Genomic DNA, 18,406 nt, shown 5'->3' with positions numbered 1-18,406 from the left:
ATCAAGCAGTCGACTGCTGCCGACACCCCAAGCCCCACCCTCCGACGGTGCACCCAGAGGAGACTCAGGATAAGAAAGCACAGGATACTGGCCCCAGATAGCTGAGGTGCAAATCAAAGGAATGATTTCAACGAGCCCAGACTCTTGCATCTTCCCATACATAGAAAAGTGTGGGAGTTCCCTGGTGGCCTAATGGTTAGGATTCTGGGCTTTTACTGCCGTGGGCCAGGTTCAATCCCTGTTGGGGATCTGAGATCCTGCAAGCCAGCTTGGCTGGGCAAAACAAAAACAAAAACAAGGCACTAAATCCCTTAACTTGAGGTATCCGGTTTTCTTTCTTTCTTTTTTTTTTTTTTAAGATTTTTTTTTCATGTGGACCATTTTTAAAGTCTTTATTGAATTTGTTACAATATTGCTTCAGCTTTATGTTTTGGTTTTTTGGCCACAAGGCATGTGGGGTCTTAGCTCCCTGACCAGGGATCGAACCCGCACCCCCGCATTGGAAGGCAAAGTTGTTACTGAGTCCAAGCTCGCTCTGCTCCCGCACGACAGGCCAGTAACTCAGAGACGAGGTGTTGAGGCAAAGAATAACGACTTTATTCAGAAAGCTGGCAGACTGAGAAGATGGCAGGCTAGTGTCTCAAAATAACCATCTTATTGGGGTCTGAATGCCAGTTTCTTTTATAGAACAGAGACGGGGAGGAGGTGAGGAAGTAAAGTAAAAAGGCCATTCATTTGGCCAGGCTCGGCCAGCATGGGGAGGGGATGTATTAATTTCTTTCCTGCAGCCATTCACAGGTGGGCAGGGTCAGGTTGTCTCCCTGTGAGTTGAACAAAGGCACTTTAGTCTAACATTCAGGCAGAGGGGCAGGGTTCCCTGAGGCAGGCCATTATGTATGATTATAATAACAAAAGCAACTGAAAGCAAAGGTCAAAGTCAAAGAAACAGATCCAACTTGGAGGCAAAATTGACTCTTCCCTGTTACAAATTCTTAACCACTGGACTGCCAGGGAAGTCCCTGGTTTTCTTTAACTAACAGTAATGTTTTGACGTTCTGACTACCTGGTCTTCGTTGCAAAAACTCCTATATATCCTGGCTCCCCCCACCCCCTTGCCTCTTCAGAGCAGTATCTTAGAGCCATCTAAGTTGCTGTGTCTCTGGCTTAAGTCCCCAGTTTTTTCTGCCAAATAAAACATAATTCTCAACTTTCAGTTTGCGTAATTTTTTCCCAGGCAACAGCTACTTACCCCTTCCTGATCATTCCCTTAGGACTCAAATCTAAGATAAAAATCTGGCTTAGGTCTTCATTTGGGACCAAGTCACTGGCCAGCAACCGAACTGGCTACTAGAATCAGGGATTCTCCCTGGATGCAGTCAGCTCTAGCCATTCGGAGATGCACAGAAGCAAAGAAGCTTTTGACTGCAAGTCTCACACACACACACACACACACAACTGCAAATAACAAAAGATAAAGGACCTGACAAAAGTGACTTAAGTGGGTTTTTGTTTTGGCTTTTTTTTTTTAACAAAACAATCCAGAAATCAGACATTTTCCAGTTGGAGGAGCTGGGTCTTTCAGTGTGCAGGCCTTGGCACTCTTGGCCAAGAAATGGCTGCAGCAGCTCCAAGCATCACACTTGCAGGTAATCCCAGACAAAGCAGGTAGAGAAGAAAAGAAGAGGTAGCTCTTCTGGAGTGTTTTATCGAGGGAAGACAGCTTTCCCAGAGGCCTCCAGGCAAATTTCCCCCTGTGTCCCCTTGGCCTGTGGCCTTCCCTTGAGCAACGATTGACAAAAGGGAATGGCGGGGGTGGCACTGGTTGGCTGCTGCCCCCAAAATCAGAATTCTAGTCCCAAAGTTGATGGCTGCTGGACAGGCCACAGGTGGAGTCTGCCCAATAGTCCCACAGGGTCTGCCTCCAACAAACTGGATCAGAGGTCAGGTGGCAGACCCCAGGTTACACACCAAGCAGATAACAGAGGCAGGTTTGAAGCCAGATCTGCAACCAGTTATACCTGGTCCTGCAGGGGCAGCTCTGGGTGTAGAAAGACCCCTTCTGGGTCAAACTGGAGGCCAGGAGAAGGGTCCAGGCAGGAGACAAGCTCTGAGCTGAAGCCAAGAAGAAGAGACAGACAGGGCAGAGTCTGGGGAAGCAGGACAGGGCTGGGGACTCATGGGCTTTGGGGGAAGGGGTACAGAGCTGAGGGGTCTGGCCTAGTGACTGGAATATACCAGGGGGCTGTCCCCAAGATGCGGCAGCGGGGGAGGCACGGCTTAGTGGGGGAAGATGCTAAGCTCAATTTGTGAGGAAGTGGAAAAATCTCTCCCGTCAGCGAAACCGCCAGGACACTGGGGGCTTGGATTTCCGGGCCCTTGAAAATGAAATGGGCTGAACGCGGGGATTCCTGGTTAAGACCCTAGAGTCCCTGAGTTGCATCATTGGAGATGACACCTAATGGCTTGTTCTTTGGCATTTTATTTCAAAATTGCAGCTAGGAAAAAAACTCAACAGCAGCACCGGTTGATCCGGCCTGAAAATGGAGATGCAGAGTCTGAGTCAAGGTGTATCCTTGACCCCACAACACGGAGCAGCGGGGAGTCCAGGTCCCCAAGGCCTGAGTGGCGGGGCTAGGGGCCAAGACGCCTGGGTCGGGCCCTTATGGCTTTGGGAGTGTAACGTGGGGGCACCGGAAACCCAGGCGTCCCGGGCCACCGCCTTCTATTTCATATTGCACTTCAGGTGAATCACTGGTATGAAGGCGAAGATCCAACAGGGACTGGATGCTACAGGTCGGTGGATCCGTGGAGTGGTCCGGCACAGGCCGCAGCATCACACAGGTAGCATCCACTCGTGGGCTTTTGCTCCATACTGCGGGATAACACAGGCGGAGGTGAGGGGAAGCCACACTACAACTCCCAGCAGGCCCTGCGGCGTCCCAGGCTGAGTGCTGGCGAAGTTGCGCCCCAGCACCTCATGGGAAGTATATTCCACTTCCCAGAAGCCCACCAACAATCACGGGGAGGGGGAGTCGTGGCAAGTATGGCGCAGAGGCTCACGGGAGATGTAATTCTGCAAAGAGGAGTTCTTGTAAGACCCTGAAGGCTCTGGGAAAAAGTCGTTTTCAGCTGAGTCAAGAGGTGTAGTTCTAGGTCCGGGTGCACAGTTTACAGACGCTCACACGAGTGCCAGGAAAGGCAAGATACCTCGGTCCAGACGAATGAAGATACCTCCAGAGGCTTATGAGAGGAAACATTCCTAGGCCACAGAGGGGGCCACGGTCCAGAGGCTTGTAGGAGCAAGATTTCTCAGGCCAGAGGAATAGCCCAGGGCTCCTGGGGACCCTTGGGGATCGGACCTCAGTGGCCAGAAGGCTGGCTTAAGGTCCCAGAAGCTCATGGGATGGGGATTTCTCAAGCCAGGGCTCCAGAGGCGCACAGAAAAGGATCATTTAGCCCCAAGAAGTGTGCTAGGCCGCAGAGGCTCAAGGAAAGGAAACTCAATCCCGGGCCCAGAGGCTGATGGGAGGAGCCATTATCAGCCTGTGGGACTATGGGGGAGGGGGAGGGGAGCCTCAGTCCAGAGGCTCGCGGGATGTGAATTTCTGTGCGAAACTGAACAAGCATCCAGCCCATTTCCCAGCAAGTGCACCTCACCTGGATCGCCTTCAGCTCCTTGTGGAAGCGGAGGATCAGCTCAGGCCCATTTTCCATGGTGGGAATGTGGAGGTGCTGGGGAAGAAAGGGCCGTGAGGAGGCGCCCCTCCCCCTTATTCTCTCTCATGGCCAAGGGCAGCCCTTCCTCACCTTGCCTTGGTACAGGATTCGGTGCACAGGGCAGACCTGGCAAGCGGTCCCTGAACCGAAGACTTCTCGAACCCGGCCGTCCTCCAGCGCCTGCAGGAACTCCTTCATGGTGATCTTACGCTCTGCCACCCGGAACTCACCCTGTGAGGCAAGACACAGATACGTCTGAGACCGGTGGTGGGCTGCCCTGCTGCAGAGCCCTGTCACTCCCTCTGTAAGGACAGCGCCTGGGAGGAGGAGGAGGGAAGACGTGCCATTGTGCCCCAGCCCACCCCGACCACCCCTCCCATACTCTGGCCCCCCCAACCTAGCAGTACCCCAGCACTCTGGCCACCCAGAGACACCGTGCCCTCACCCAGGTCCGAGCCAGGTCCAGCAGACTCTGTCGAACTACTCCAGGCAGGATGACACCGTCCAGTGGGGGGGTCACCAGTTCCAGCGCTGGGTCAGGTGTACGAGATGGGGGCTTACCTGACACCCTCAGGCACACCCTCCCATCCTCTTAGGGGCCACCCCACGCGCCCCTCACCCCTGAGACCTGCAATCCACTAAGCATTCTGCTCCCACCCGCTTCTGCCAGGGCTTGGCTTGGGTCATGGGTGGGCTCACCCCCATCCTCGTGGGTCCAGAAGATGAAGATGTTCATGGTGCCCACCTCAGTGAGCTGGTGGTCAGGCCCGTACAGCCACAGGACCTGTTCACACCCCTTCTTTAGGGCCTCCTGCTGCACAAACACGGTGGGCCCGTAATTCCTGGTGGACAGCAACACGGTGGACCAGGGTAAGGCATTCCCATCCTCCCCCAGCGTGGCCCGACATGGGGACCCGACCAGGGCTGACCCTGCTCCTCCCCCACTCACAGCCCTTTCATGGCTCCCCAGTGGCCCCAGGACAGAATCCTTGGCCAGTAGCCTGGGGTCAAGTCTCTCAATCACCCCGCCTCCTTCTCTCCTCTCTCCAGATCACAAATGCACCACTGTTTCCTCTGCGGATCCCCCTCCTCACCCAGTTCCTCAACTGACCAAATGCTCCAATGTCCCTCAAAACTACCTGTGATGTTACCTCCTCTGTGAGGCGTTACTGAACCTCCAGGATGGGTTTCAGGCCTTCTCTGGGCTCTCCCAGGAAATTGGGCCACCTCTATGTTTTCCCAGATTGCCCTGTTTTAACACTCACTGTCTCTCACCCAGAGCGGACCTCACCCCTTCCCTGCTCACAAACCTCCCATGGCTCCCCACTGCCTCTGGGACAAGATCCCAGCCCTTCAGTCCAGTGTTCAGGGCTGGGCCTGCTCCGGGACCACCTGTTAAATAAGCCTTTTGCAAAAACCAGACTCATTTTTCCTTCTCTGACTCTGCCCCTCCTCCCTGCCCCTACACATGTGTTCCGAGGATTAGAAATTGTTTACCATTTTTGTATCCAGGAAACCATCTCCTCTCTACCCATCAGACCTCCTCTGTGAAGACTTTTACAATGTCCCGGACACCTCCACCAGAGCACATGCTGCCCCAGATACTGGGGCTCCCACCAGCCTGGGAGCCCCTGGAGGGCAGGGCCCGGATCTGATTCATCTGTGTCCCCCAGCTTCACCCAGCATAGGGCCTGGCCCTCAGGAGACCTCACAAGATGTATTTTGAAAGGACCCAAGTGAACTCCCAGCTGAGGCCACACTTGCTGTCCCAACACACCCTCACCCCGCCCTCTGCCTTATCCCCGTCCTAACCCTCCTCGCCCTGCTGAGCCAAGGACCCTGGAAAGACAGATGTACACAGAAAGTCCACACACAGGGTGATGGGCGCTGGAGCCCCAGGGAACTATGGGAGCTGGCGGAGCCTGGGTTTTCAGGGGAGGCTACCTGGAGGAGAGACCAGTGAGCTAAGTGTAAACTTCATTTCTGGAGGCTTCCCTGAGGGCCAGTCCGAGTTTCTCCACTTACCTCCACCCAACCCCTTCCAGTCTCTGGGCCGATTTGTCCACAGCACTTAGCACACACCCTGGTACCCGCCCCTCCATCCCCGCACCACGGTGCCAATGACAGTACATCCCAACATGCAAGCACAGCTGTCCCCAACCATGTGAAACAGGACGAGAAGGCCAGTGGACATCCAAAGACACACCTTGTGTCTCTGACACCCAGTGCACCAGACCCGCGGCGGGGGGCGAGGGACTACTTACCCCCCCAGCTTGTAGTCACCGACCCCACCCACCCAGGCCCGGATGAATGATGGGTCGGCCAGGAGAGAGACAGGGCTCAAGGCATCTCCAGGGAAGTACGCGCCCACCGGGCAGAGAATGACGAAAAGGAGGGCTCGCGTGGGGTTGCCAACACCTAGCGAGGGCTGAGATGGGTAGAAGCGGGCATCAGGGATCCAGGAGTCCAGGCCCCCAGCCGCTCCCCTGACCCATGTCTGGGTCCCCACCCCTCCCCCAAGCGTGGCTCCCCACCCCACCCCCAGCCCTGGGAGCCAGCCCACCTCGTTCCCAATTAACACAGGCCGCACGTAGAGGCTGGTGCCGGAGCTGTCGGGAACCCAGTCCTTGTCAACTTCCACCAGCCGGCGGATGCACTGGAGCAACTCGACCTTGTCAAAACTCTGGGCGGGATGAAGATGAGTCATGGGGCCCTCGCGACCCTGGACCCAGCCCGCCGCTCCCCCTGCCACCCGCTCACCGGCAGGCAGAGGCGCAGGGCAGAGCGCAGCATCCGGTCCATGTTGAGCCAAGGTCGGAAGAGGCGCACGCACTGGTCCCTGCCTTTGAACGCCTTCATGCCTTCAAAGAGCTGCAGGGACAGGCAGGCGGGCGATCAGGGCTCGGGGACCAGCTCAGCCAGCCAGGGACAGAGGCCGATACACAGGGATACAGACACAGAAAAAAAGGCAGAGAGCGGCGGAAGAGACTAATCTACTAGCACAGAGAGGGGGAGAAAAAGAGAGAGAAAAGAACCAGAAAGACCAAGAGAGGAGAGAGCAAAGGGCAGAGGCCAGAGAAAGCAGAACAGAGAGACCCAGAGCAGGGAGAATGCTTTGCTTAAACCCTTCCTGTGTTATTAGGACTATTTCTTTTTTTTCTTTTCTTTTTTTTTTTTTAGGATTATTTCTCAGGAATGAGGACGATGTGGAAGTTACTTTCTTTTTAAAATTAATTAATTAATTATTATTTTTTTTTTGGCCACACCACAGGGCTTGTGGGAATCTTAGTTCCCCCACCAGGGATTGAACCCGGGCCTTCAACAGTGATACCACGGAGTCTTTTTTTTTTTTTTTTTTTTTAATATTTGTTTATTTGGCTGCAGTGGGTCTTAGTTGTGGCACACAGGATATTTGTTGCAGCATGCGGGATCTTTAGTTGCGGCATGCGGGATCTAGTTCCCTGACCAGGGATCGGACCCGTGCCCCCTGCATTGGGAGCGGGGAGTCTTGACCACTGGACCACCTGGGAAATCCCAGAAGTTACATTTTTAAAGAGGCTTTGTGGGGATTCAACATCACTAATTATTAGAGAAATGCAAATCAAAACTACAACGAGGTACCACCTCACACGGGTCAGAATGGCCATCATTAAAAAGTCTACAAATAACCAGTGCCAGAGAGGGCGTGGAGAAAAGGGAACCCTCCTACGCTGTTGGTGGGAATGTAAATTGGTTCAGCCACTGTGGAAAACAGTATGGAAGTTCCTCAAAAAACTAAAAATAGAGTTACCATATCATCCAGCTATCCAGACAAAACTCTAATTTGAAAAGATACATGCACCCCTATGTCCATAGCAGCACTGTTTACCATAGCCAAGACATGGAAGCAACCTAAATGTCCATCAACAAATGAATGGATAGAGAAGAGGTGGTATATATATATATAATGGAATATTACTCAGCCATAAAAAAGAATGAAATAATGCCATTTGCAGCAACATGGATAGACCTAGATATTACCATACTAAGTTAAGTAAGCCAGAAAGAGAAAGACAAATACCATATGGTATCATTTACATGTGGAATCTAAAATATGACACAAATGAACTTATCTACAAAACAGAAACAGACTCACAGACATAGACAACAGACTTGTGATTGCCAGGGGGAGGCGGAGCGGGGGAGGGATGGATTGGGAGTTTGAGATTAGCAGATGCAAATATTATATGTAAGAATGGATAGGGCTTCCTTGGTGGGGCAGTGGTTGAGAGTCCGCCTGCCAATGCAGGGGACACGGGTTCGTGCCCTGGTCCGGGAAGATCCCACATGCCGCGGAGCGGCTGGGCCCGTGAGCCATGGCCGCTGAGCCTGCGCGTCCGGAGCCTGTGCTCCGCAACGGGAGAGGCCACAGCAGTGAGAGGCCCGCGTACCGCGAAAAAAAAAAAAAGAATGGATAAACAACAAGGTCCTACTGTATAGCACAGGGAACCATATTCAATGTCCTGTAGTAAACCATAATGGAAAAAATATGGAAAAATATATATACATATACACATTAATATATAACCGAATCACTTTGCTGTACACAAGAAACTAACACAGCATTGTAAATCAGCTATACTTCAATAAAATTTAAAAAAATACCATGTCCAGGAATTCCCTGGCGGTCCAGTGGTTAGGACTCCACACTCTCACTGCCGAGGCCCTGGGTTCAATCCCTGGTTGGGGAACTAAAATCCTACAAGCCACGTGGTGTGGCCAAACACCAACAACAGCCAGGGTTTGCTTCCAAATCATACAGAAAGGGTAAAGTGTTAGCGAAGTCCAGATGAAAGAAGATTGTGACCAACCAGTGCTAACTGATGAAGCAGGGGTTTGGGGGGATGGCGGAATTATTATTATACCTTTATGTTTTGAAATTTCTCATAATAAAAACTTTTTAAAAAGTTGGTCCCCATCCCCGCGCTATTGTTCTCAGGAGAAAGCCCAAAACCTCCCCTTGGCCTTCCAGGCCCCACAAGGTCTGGCCTCTCTCATCCCCAGCCTCCTATACTCAACGACTACCACTGCCTGCTGGGCCTCTGTTGCTGCCACCATGATGTGGCCTCACTCCCAGATAGGTCAGGGCACCCTGATTCCTCCCCCATGGTTTCATTTTGCTTCTTTCATGTCTGTTTCACTAGAGACCCGAAGTGCTATGGACAGGGACCAGACCTGAAGTGTCGCTAGAGAACCACCCCCCCCAACCTCACTATGCCCAGCTCTTGGCTCACAGTAGGCTTCTGTTGACTGAATGAATAGACGAATGAATGAAGAATGCAAAATAAACGAGAATAGTCAGAATATTTTGGAAAAAATTTTAAAATAAGGGCAAGAGGTAGGAGGGGGAAGTAGCCTTATCAGATATTAAAACAGCTTATACACCTGCAACACTTAAAGTGACACTGACATATGAATTGACAGATTGAACAATGGAAGAGACTGGAAAGTGTATTATAGTGTAACTGAATCACTTTGCTGTACACCTGAAACCAACACAACATTGTAAACCAACTATATTTCAATAAAAATTTTAAAAATATGATTAATTCAGTTAAATGGTGCTGAACAACCAAATATTCATCTCTGGAAAAAGCAAAAATTAAGTTGGATCCCTATCTCATACTTCACATCAGGAAAAATTCCAGGTGGATTAAAGGTTTAAATGAAAAAAATTTTTTTAAACCATGAAACCAACAGAAGAAAACAAAAGATGACCGTTTCATATTTTGAATTGGGGATGGTGTTCTAAATAAGACGAATCACAGAAACCAAAAAGAAAAGATTGACCTAGGGGTAAGACAGGAATAAAGACACAAACCTACTGGAGAACGGACTTGAGGATATGGGGAGGGGGAAGGGTGAGCTGTGACAGGGCGAGAGAGAGGCATGGACATATATACACTAACAAACGTAAGGTAGATAGCTAGCGGGAAGCAGCCGCATGGCACAGGGATATTGGCTCGGTGCTTTGTGACCGCCTGGAGGGGTGGGATAGGGAGGGTGGGAGGGAGGGAGACGCAAGAGGGAAGAGATATGGGGACACATGTATATGTATAACTGATTCACTTTGTTATAAAGCAGAAACTAACACACCATTGTAAAGCAATTATACCCCAATAAAGATGTTAAAAAAAAAAAAGATTGATACATTTCACTGCATAAAAATAAAACAAACTGGGCAGAGGCTTTCAACACATATCACAAATGGTTTAGCTAATATACAAAGTACTCCTACAAATAAACAAATATTGAAACCCACCCTGATAGAAAAATCAGCCAAGAAAATGGACAGTTCACAGAAAGGAACTAAAAATGGCTCTTATGCTTGTGAAAAGACAGTCAACTTCATAATTAGGGGAAAAATGCAAGTTAAAATTACTTTGAGGTGGGCTTCCCTGGTGGCGCAGTGGTTGAGAATCTGCCTGCTAATGCAGGGGACACGGGTTCAAGCCCTGGTCTGGGAGGATCCCACATGCCGCGGAGCAACTGGGCCCGTGAGCCACAACTACTGAGACTGCGCGTCTGGAGCCTGTGCCCCGCAACGAGAGGCCACGATAGTGAGAGGCCCGCGCACCGCGATGAAGAGTGGCCCCCGCTTGCCACAACTAGAGAAAGCCCTCACACAGAAACAAAGACGCAACACAGCAAAAATAAATAAATTAATGAATAAACTCCTACCCCCAACATCTTCTTTAAAAAAAAAAAAAATACTTTGAGGTAACTTTTTTTTTTTTTTTGAGGTAACTTTATAACCACTTAGGAGATTGGAAGAGATCTAAAAGTTTGACAAGGGTCACCCAGGGTATGGGGAAAACAGGGCCCGCTGGTTAAGTGTGGAAATCAATACAACTTCTGTAGAGGTGGCTATGATTCAACATCTGTCACAATTACAAGCACACATACCCTTTGAGCCAACAGTTGCAGAAATTGAGAGATACACTTGCTCTTAAGGAAGGGAGGTGTTTCCTGGTTTATTGTAATGCTGTTTATAATAGCACAAGACTGGGAACAACCTAAGTGTCCAACGATAGAGGACGGCCTAAACAAGGCGTTGTTAGGATGGAATATTACACAGCAGCAAAAAGAAGGAAAAAGCTCTTCAAGGGTTGTTCAGGAATCTCCAGGCTACGTTAACAGAAGGAAGCAGGATGCCAAAGAGTGAGTGTGCCATATGCTGACTTTTATGGGGGAAGAATGGAGTGAAACAATTATACACATCCGTGTTGCCATCCAGAAAGCAGAACTCTGGAAGGACCTGGGGACTGGAACTGGGTGGGGGGGGCTGCTTCAGGGAGGGCAGTGAGGTGGCTGGGGCCTGGGGAGGTATATTTGTTCCCTCTTTTTTGAACTGTGTAAATATATGACCCCCTTTTCAAAAGAGGTGTTTTTAATTGAAAAACATTCCAAATAAAATTAAAAGTTTTAAAATACGGGGAGGAATTCCCTGGCGGTCCAGTGGTTAGGACTTGGCGCTTTCATTGCTGGGGCCCTGGGTTCGATCCCTGGTTGGGGAACTAAGATCCTGCAAGCCGCATGTCCAAATAAATAAATAAATAGATAAGTAGATAAATAAATAAAAATACGGGGAGATAAGGACAGAAAGCAGATTAATGGTTGGCAGGTGCTGGGGTCAGGGGCTTGGGGAATGAGTCCTTAATGGGTGTGGGGTTTCTGTTTTGGTTGATGAAAAAGTTCTGGAATTAGAGAGTGGAAATGCTCTCTGCCCCACATGGGGAATGCACTCAATGCCACTGAACTGTAGACTTTAAAATGGTTAAAATGGTACATTTTATGTTATCTGTATTATTATGTATGTGCATTATTACCACGATAATAAAAAATAACAACACAAGTGGCTGGGTGTTATTCCACACTGCCCCCAGAGTCAGGATGACACGAGGCTGTAATTTCCCGTGCCCTCAGCTGGCCTCAGGTCCCCAGGCGTCCTGTGTGAGGACATCACAAAGAACATTACGCTTTGGATGCCAGGGCCTTAGCTCAACCCCTTCATCTGCACTCACTCAACTAAAGAAAAAGTACTGGGTCCCCAGCCGGAGAACATCCTGGCGTGTTGGGCTGAAAAGGGAGGTAAACAAATGCTGGTCTCCAAAAGCCACCTTCTTGGGGGGATCTGTGGACATGTCCTAACTGTCCGTCCTTCGCACCTAACTGCTCCCCAAGCTGGGTCTCCTCTGCGCAGAAATGATCGGTTCTAGTCAAATGTCCCGAGTAGGTGGGAAGAAGAAAACTGTCAAAATTATGAAAAGAAAAGAAAAAAAGGAAAACATCCCTAATGTCACAGAACCAAATGCCCTAAGGGACAAAAACTGCAAACCAGTTACTAGAACTGCAATGTGTTCATTCAAATTTTGTCACAATTAAAGCTTCCACAGAAAGACTTCGCTTTCAGCCATAGCATGAAGTCTGAAACCAAATGCCTCTGAGTCTCTCCTCACGGGTCCCTCTCCCTCACGGGTCCCTCACCAAGTCCTGCAAAGTCATCCTCCTCCTGTGTCCCTGTATGGGGACAGTCCCGTGGTCTACATGGCCACCTGACTAAACCTCAGGGCACTGTCCTCGGCCCTCCCTGCTCATCTCTCGCCCAACCTGCCAAATCCCTCGTGTCCCTGAATCTCTCCGCCCCTGAATCTCTTTGCCTCCTGGCCATCCCCCCAGCTCTGGACCGAGCGCATCCTCCACATGGCCTGAGAGGGGTCTTTCTCTACCTGCTCTATGCCTGTTCGGAGCCCTCCAGGGCTCCCAATACCCTTGACAAGATCCCAGCTCCTCTGTGGTCTTGATGACATCTTCAGGCACCCCTACCAGGCTCCAACCTCATGCTTCCCCCCAAACATGCTGGGCTCTTCTTTGTACTATGTCTGTACTGATGTCTCTTCTCCCTCTAAGAGCCTAAGCTCCCCTCTTTGCAGGAAAGACCCCACTTCCTGTCAAATTAGAGGTAGGGTGGGCATTCCTCCCCTGGTCTCTCACAATGCCTCAGCTGCCTCCATCTGAGCACAGATCCCACTGGGTGGGGTTTTCAAGCAAAGAAGCTGGGTCTGCTCATCTCGGGGAACCCTGCACCACCCAACACGGGGCCTGGAACGTGACAAGCCTCAGAAAACGGATGAGGAGTGCACGGAAATGAGAAACACACAAGAAGCAAACCCAGGGAGGTAAACCCAGCAAGAGACACAGCAAGAGGGAAGAGATGCGGAGAGAGATGGGGATGGAGGGCAGCCACCCTGCCACCTGAAGGGAATAGTGGAGAGCAGAGCAGGCCGGGTGCACTGTGAGGTTCTGGAAGGGCTGGATTCGGGGCTGGCCCCAGCCCTTCTCCCTGTTCCATTCCACCATCAGCATGTGGTCGGTGAATGTCTTCCCGAACAGCAGGGGCTTGCTGGGGTCAGGCTTCTTATGAGGCTCCTGTGTCATCTCCAGCTGCAGGTCTGCAGCCTGAGAAAAGACAGGTGTCCTGGAATCTAACCACAACCTCCAATCTAAAAAACTAAAAACTTAGCCCCACAAATTCCTGGGGCTAAGACCCAGTGAGAAGAGGGAACTGTAGCCCCAGAGGCTTCTGGGACATGTGGTTTCTTCTCTTTCCCATGGCCTGATGGCGGGCAATTAGGCTACCCCATTGCCACCCACCTTCACCTTTGGACCTTGGACCTTTTGGAGATGCCCAAATCCAGCCCCCAGCCCTTGCCTCCCTCAGACCCAGTGGTCCAGGCTCCCAGCCCCTCTTCCTTGAGATCCAAAAGTATAGTCCCCTCCTGTCACCTTGAAGCTGGATGAGTCATATCTTCTGAGACCACACAGAAGCCAAGGGACAGGGAGAAATTTTCGGGTCCAAATCTGGGGGTGGGGACAGAAGTAAGAAAGGTGGTGAGGCCAGCAGACAGAGAGAGCAGAGACCCCTGGCACCATCTTTGCCACCTCCTGCACGTGGCAGGTCCCTCCGGCTGGCTCTGTCCCAGGCCTAGTACATTCTAGACAGGGCACGTGGCCCTGGCCAAGTCCCTTCCCCTGTCCTGATCAGCATGTAGCAGGAGGAAATCCCAAAGGAGGCCAAGTCCCCTCCCTGCCCTCACGAGGGCCATCCAATAAAGAGCTGAATCAGCTCCCATCCCTTCCTCCATGCTGGGGCAAAGTCAAACACAGGCGCCTCCTACCCCAGGGAACTTTGGCCCAGCCCTGAGACCAGATCAGACAGAGGACGACACAGGAAGGTGTGCAGGTAAGTGAAGGCCTCCCCGGGGGGGACCCAAATCCTGAAAAGAGTTAGAAAAGTGATGGGCCTATAGGTCATGCTTCCCCAGGACCCAGGAGCAGGGCCCACAGGTCCCTCCCCCTTCAGACCCAGGATTCCAGGCCCCCAGCCTGATCCTCCCTTAGATCCAGGATTCCAGAACCCCAGCCCCTCCTCCCTCAGACCCAGGAGTCCAGATCCCCGGTCCCTCTTCCCTCAGACCCAGGATCCAGGCCCCCGGCCCTTCCCCGCTCAGACCCAGGATCCAGACCCCCAGCCTCTCCTCCCTCAGACCCAGGAGTCCAGACCCCCGGCCCATCCTCTCTCAGACCCAGGATCCAGGCCCCCTGCCCCTCCTCCCTCAGACCCAGGATCCAGACCCCCGGCCCCTCCTCCCTCAGACCCAGGATCCAGGCCCCCTGCCCCTCCTCCCTCAGACCCAGGATCCAGACCCCCGGCCCCTCCTCCCTCAGACCCAGGATCCAGGCCCCCAGCCCCTCCCCACTCAGACCCAGGATCCAGACCCCCAGCCTCTCCTCCCTCAGACCCAGAGTCCAGGCCCCCAGCCCCTCCTCCCTCAGACCCAGGATCCAGGCCCCCAGCCCCTCCCCACTCAGACCCAGGATCCAGACCCCCAGCCTCTCCTCCCTCAGACCCAGAGTCCAGGCCCCCAGCCCCTCCTTCCTCAGACCCAGGATCCAGGCCCCCGGCCCCTCCTCCCTCAGACCCAGGATCCAGACCCCTGGCACCTCCTCCCTCAGACCCAGGATTCAGGCCCCCAGCCCCTCCCCACTCAGACCCAGGATCCAGGCCCCCGGCCCCTCCTCCCTCAGACCCAGGATCCAGGCCCCCAGTCCCTCCCCACTCAGACCCAGGAGTCCAGGCCCCCGGCCCCTCCCTGCTCAGACCCAGGATCCAGGCACCCAGCCTCATCCTCCTTCAGACCCAGGAGCCCAAGTCTTTCTCTTTCAGGGTAATAGATCAACTGGGCTCAGCTTACCTGAAGCCCCAATCCCACACCCTGGACACCAGCAGTTCCAATTCCCTTCAGTCCCAGGGCTGAGGGGCAGCCACATGGACCTGAGGACCACCCCGGTCATCAAGAGACACTGCTCAGATGAAGACTTCCCTTGTGGTCCTGCCCGAGGCCAGCATGGGAGAGCAGGTCTGGCTGTGTCCAGCAGGATGGCTTCTCCCCAGTGGTCTCTGACCTCACGATACCCCTTTCCCCAGCCTGGTGGGAAGGCAGCTGTGTCATGAGGTTTGGGAGAGACAGAACAGCCTAGCCTGCTTCTGCCCTGTGAGCTGGGGGAACTGAGAACGGATGTGAATGGCAGAAGTCACTGGTCAGTAGGTGAGTCATGAGGAGAGGGGGGCTGCGGAGTTGTAATGTCCTAAAGTCTAGGCCATGAAGTCTGAAGAGTGGTCCTGAATGGTATGGGTCCCAAGAGCTTCTGGGATAATCAGAGTGTGGGTGTGGGTCCTGGGCATGGCCTCTAGGTGGCGCTGTGTAGCCTGTCCAAGCCACTGGCCTGCTTCTGTCCAAGAGGGGACAGGACACCCATGGAATGGAGAAAATTGGGATACGCAGGGCGGAGGCAGCCAGCATGTGGGCAGGAAAGCAGCTCTCAGACTCAGAGGGAGGCCGAATGGGAAAAAATAGGGAAGCGTAAGAATGAGAAAGAGAGACATGGAAATAGAAAACTTTAAAGAACAGAAATCAAGGCCAAGAGATGCCAAAATAGATATGATCATAAAGAGAGATCGAAACTGAGACAAGAGACAAGAGGGAGAGAAATTCAGACAAGGCAAAGCCCGGAGAAATCAAGAAAAAATAATGAAGGCAGGATAAACAGAAGCCATGAGAGAGGGAACAGGAGAAAGGAGAGGAACAGACCAAGACCCAACTTAGGCGATAGCACAAAGTGAAAGGGAGACCTAGGGAAATGAGGAAACACTGGGAGAGACAGAGCAATGCCAACAGCTGGAGAGAAACTGTCTCAGTGATACTTGGAGACAGAGAGATCCAGGAGAGACAGAGAGGAGAGGCAGAAAAACACACCCACAGGGCAGAGAGAAGGTGCCAGGCACTGTTTCCAGGTTATAAATCTGTACTGGCCATAGAGACCCTGTCACACTGGGAGAATCTCCCTTCATCCTCCCAGGACATTTTTCTGGGGGCAGGGGTCTCACTTCAGCTCGGGGAAGGTGCTTCACCGTCTGATACCCCAAACCTTGGGGGCGGGGTGGGGGTGGGGAATTGGGCCCAAAGGAGATCTCAGATGATAGATGAGCCTTTGGGACAAAGAGTGTAAAAGGATTGGGGCTGAATCAGGAAATGAGAAATGGTTTGGAGTATGGTGGGGTATGCACAGGGCAGGGCTCTGTAATATGATGGAACCTCCATTGACCCAGTCACAGCCCAGGGCTGACCTACCAACATAGCCCAGGAGTGTCATCATCAAAGCCTAGATTGTCCCAATCACAGCCCAGGCCTGTCTCAGTCATTGAGACTCAGAAAGTAAACATCTGTCCTGCTATCCATCAGGCTGGGATAAAAGTCCCAGATAAAATCAGGTGCAAAGTTAACAGGAACCACTTCTCCCAACGTTATGCTACAGCTGTCAAGGGTTGTAAAGATCTCCTTCTTTGAGTTGTTATTGTTTCCTTCCTCACTAAGAAGCCCTGTTCTCTAGAATCACAGACTCTCGGAAGCTCTGCCTGTTGACATCCTATCAGTAAGAATGGAGGGGTTCCACTCTCGCCTGGAAGATCTCTGTCACTGACAATGAGATGCTGCCTCGATTTCCAACCCAGGTGCAGAGTTTCAGATAAGGGGTTTCGGGGACACAACATTCTACTTCTATCTTTAGTTCCAAGAAAATAGGGCCTTGGGTCCAATTCCCAGTCCAGACCTGAGACTGAACTCTGCGTTCATCCTACTCCCACTCCAGAAGTCCTGGGCGTCTTATCTCGGCGCTCCCAAAGGCTGACTATTCCCTCCTAATCCATCCCGCCACCCCAGCCCCATGCTTCTCCCATTACCGTCTCCTCCTCCATGTATCCTTCCTTATATGTCCCATCTGGGTCCCCTTCCCACCGATTACCTCTCTCCCTTCACCCCCCTTAAAGCCTAGTTCTCTTTCCAAGGGGCCCCCTCCTCCTCGGCCCAGCAGCGGAACCCGAGTGCGGGAGGAGCGGCGCCGCGCCGGACTGGCCACCGGAGAGGGGTCCGCCCGGAAGTGCGCCACACCGCAGGGCTCCCTAGCCCCCGGCACTGGGCCGCGAACCCACCTGCCTCAACGCCGCTGCAGCCATGGTGTGTGAGGCAGGTATCTGTGCCCGCCCAGGGCGCGGCCCGGGATAAAGACGTTTCTGCCCCGCCCCGCTCACGCCTCCTCCCGTGGGATGGCTGCCAGCCTACCACCAAAGGCCGGCCTGGCCTTCCCAGTTACTGGGCGCCCGCGGGGAGCTGGGTCCTGCTGCAGAGCGCATGCGCTGGAACCCGCGAGGCGAAGGGAGTACGTGGAAATAAACCCTCCTCCCAGCCCCCACGCTAGAGCGTGCATTCAAAGGTTTTCAAAAATGCATTTCAGTAGGTACAGTACTGTTGTGGAGCGCTGAAGAGGATAAGCAACCCGAGGGGGAAAGGCAGGGAGCAGAAACCTTCACATACCACGATTCTTGGTGAAAAGAAAAAGCACACTATAAATGTCGGTGGGCGCAGATATTATGTAAGAATGCACCGTTAAACGGAAAGGACTCTGAAGAGGGTGGCAGGTAGGGATGAAGGGGGAGCTTCACTCTGTCCAGATACTTCCCTGTTTGAATATAGGTTTTCTTTCCAACGAGAAGATATATGTGTATTCTTTGTAACTTCTTAAGGTATAAACATACACTCGGTTCACCATGCCTCCTTCCAGCTCCCTTCATCAGTGACACCCGAAAATTTTCAATCCCCCAGTTCATCAATGAGCTTCAATGAGCAGCCCGTAGAGCAGGATTTCCTGGTTACTCCCCTTCAAGAGTGTCGCCCCAACTTCATGACCCCCAGGGGCAGAGTTAGACGACTACAGCCCCTCAGGATCCCTCTAATCGCTAGCAATTCAAACCTACACCAGTGTCCCCTACATCGTGCTCCGCGGTCACTGTGCCCCCCAAACCTTCCGTGGTCAGAGTTCCCCCAACTCCTGCATCCAGGTTACTGTGACACCAAAATATTGTTCCTCCTCTATCCTCGAACTCCGTTCCCTAGGTCACTGAGTCTGCGTAATTCTACCCTGGGGCATTTTGCTCCCAAATTCTGTTCCCCAGTCCTAAAAGCCACAGGCCCAGCCAGTCAAATTCTGACCCCACCCCCGCAGGGTGTCTCCCTGTTTTCCTTCCCTCCTCCCC

The 18,406-nt window shown here is 52.4% G+C and overlaps 1 protein-coding gene across 2 annotated transcripts; it reads right to left on the bottom strand.

Moving 5' to 3' along the window:
- Positions 1 to 2,461: 2,461 nt before the first annotated feature.
- On the bottom strand, positions 2,462 to 17,501 carry BCAT2 (branched chain amino acid transaminase 2). Of its 2 annotated transcripts, none has more exons than XM_060131534.1 (11): positions 17,306 to 17,501; positions 13,543 to 13,617; positions 13,012 to 13,215; positions 6,478 to 6,588; positions 6,281 to 6,400; positions 5,982 to 6,145; positions 4,417 to 4,559; positions 4,163 to 4,248; positions 3,808 to 3,948; positions 3,658 to 3,732; positions 2,462 to 2,872 (listed from the first exon to the last, which is right to left on the bottom strand). In XM_060131534.1, the coding sequence occupies exons 1-11, from the start codon at positions 17,327 to 17,329 to the stop codon at positions 2,834 to 2,836; spliced, it is 1,182 nt and encodes a 393-aa protein (XP_059987517.1). In that variant the 5' UTR covers positions 17,330 to 17,501; the 3' UTR covers positions 2,462 to 2,833. The 2 variants fall into 2 exon arrangements, with proteins under 2 accessions (XP_059987517.1, XP_059987518.1); XM_060131535.1 differs by having other exon boundaries at positions 4,417 to 4,501; positions 6,014 to 6,145.
- Positions 17,502 to 18,406: the final 905 nt, after the last annotated feature.

Source organism: Lagenorhynchus albirostris, chromosome 19, assembly GCF_949774975.1.
Source record: "Lagenorhynchus albirostris chromosome 19, mLagAlb1.1, whole genome shotgun sequence".
NCBI lineage: Eukaryota > Metazoa > Chordata > Mammalia > Artiodactyla > Delphinidae > Lagenorhynchus > Lagenorhynchus albirostris.
The sequence above is the reverse complement of the archived record's forward strand: the minus strand, read 5'-3'. Positions and strand labels throughout refer to the sequence as shown.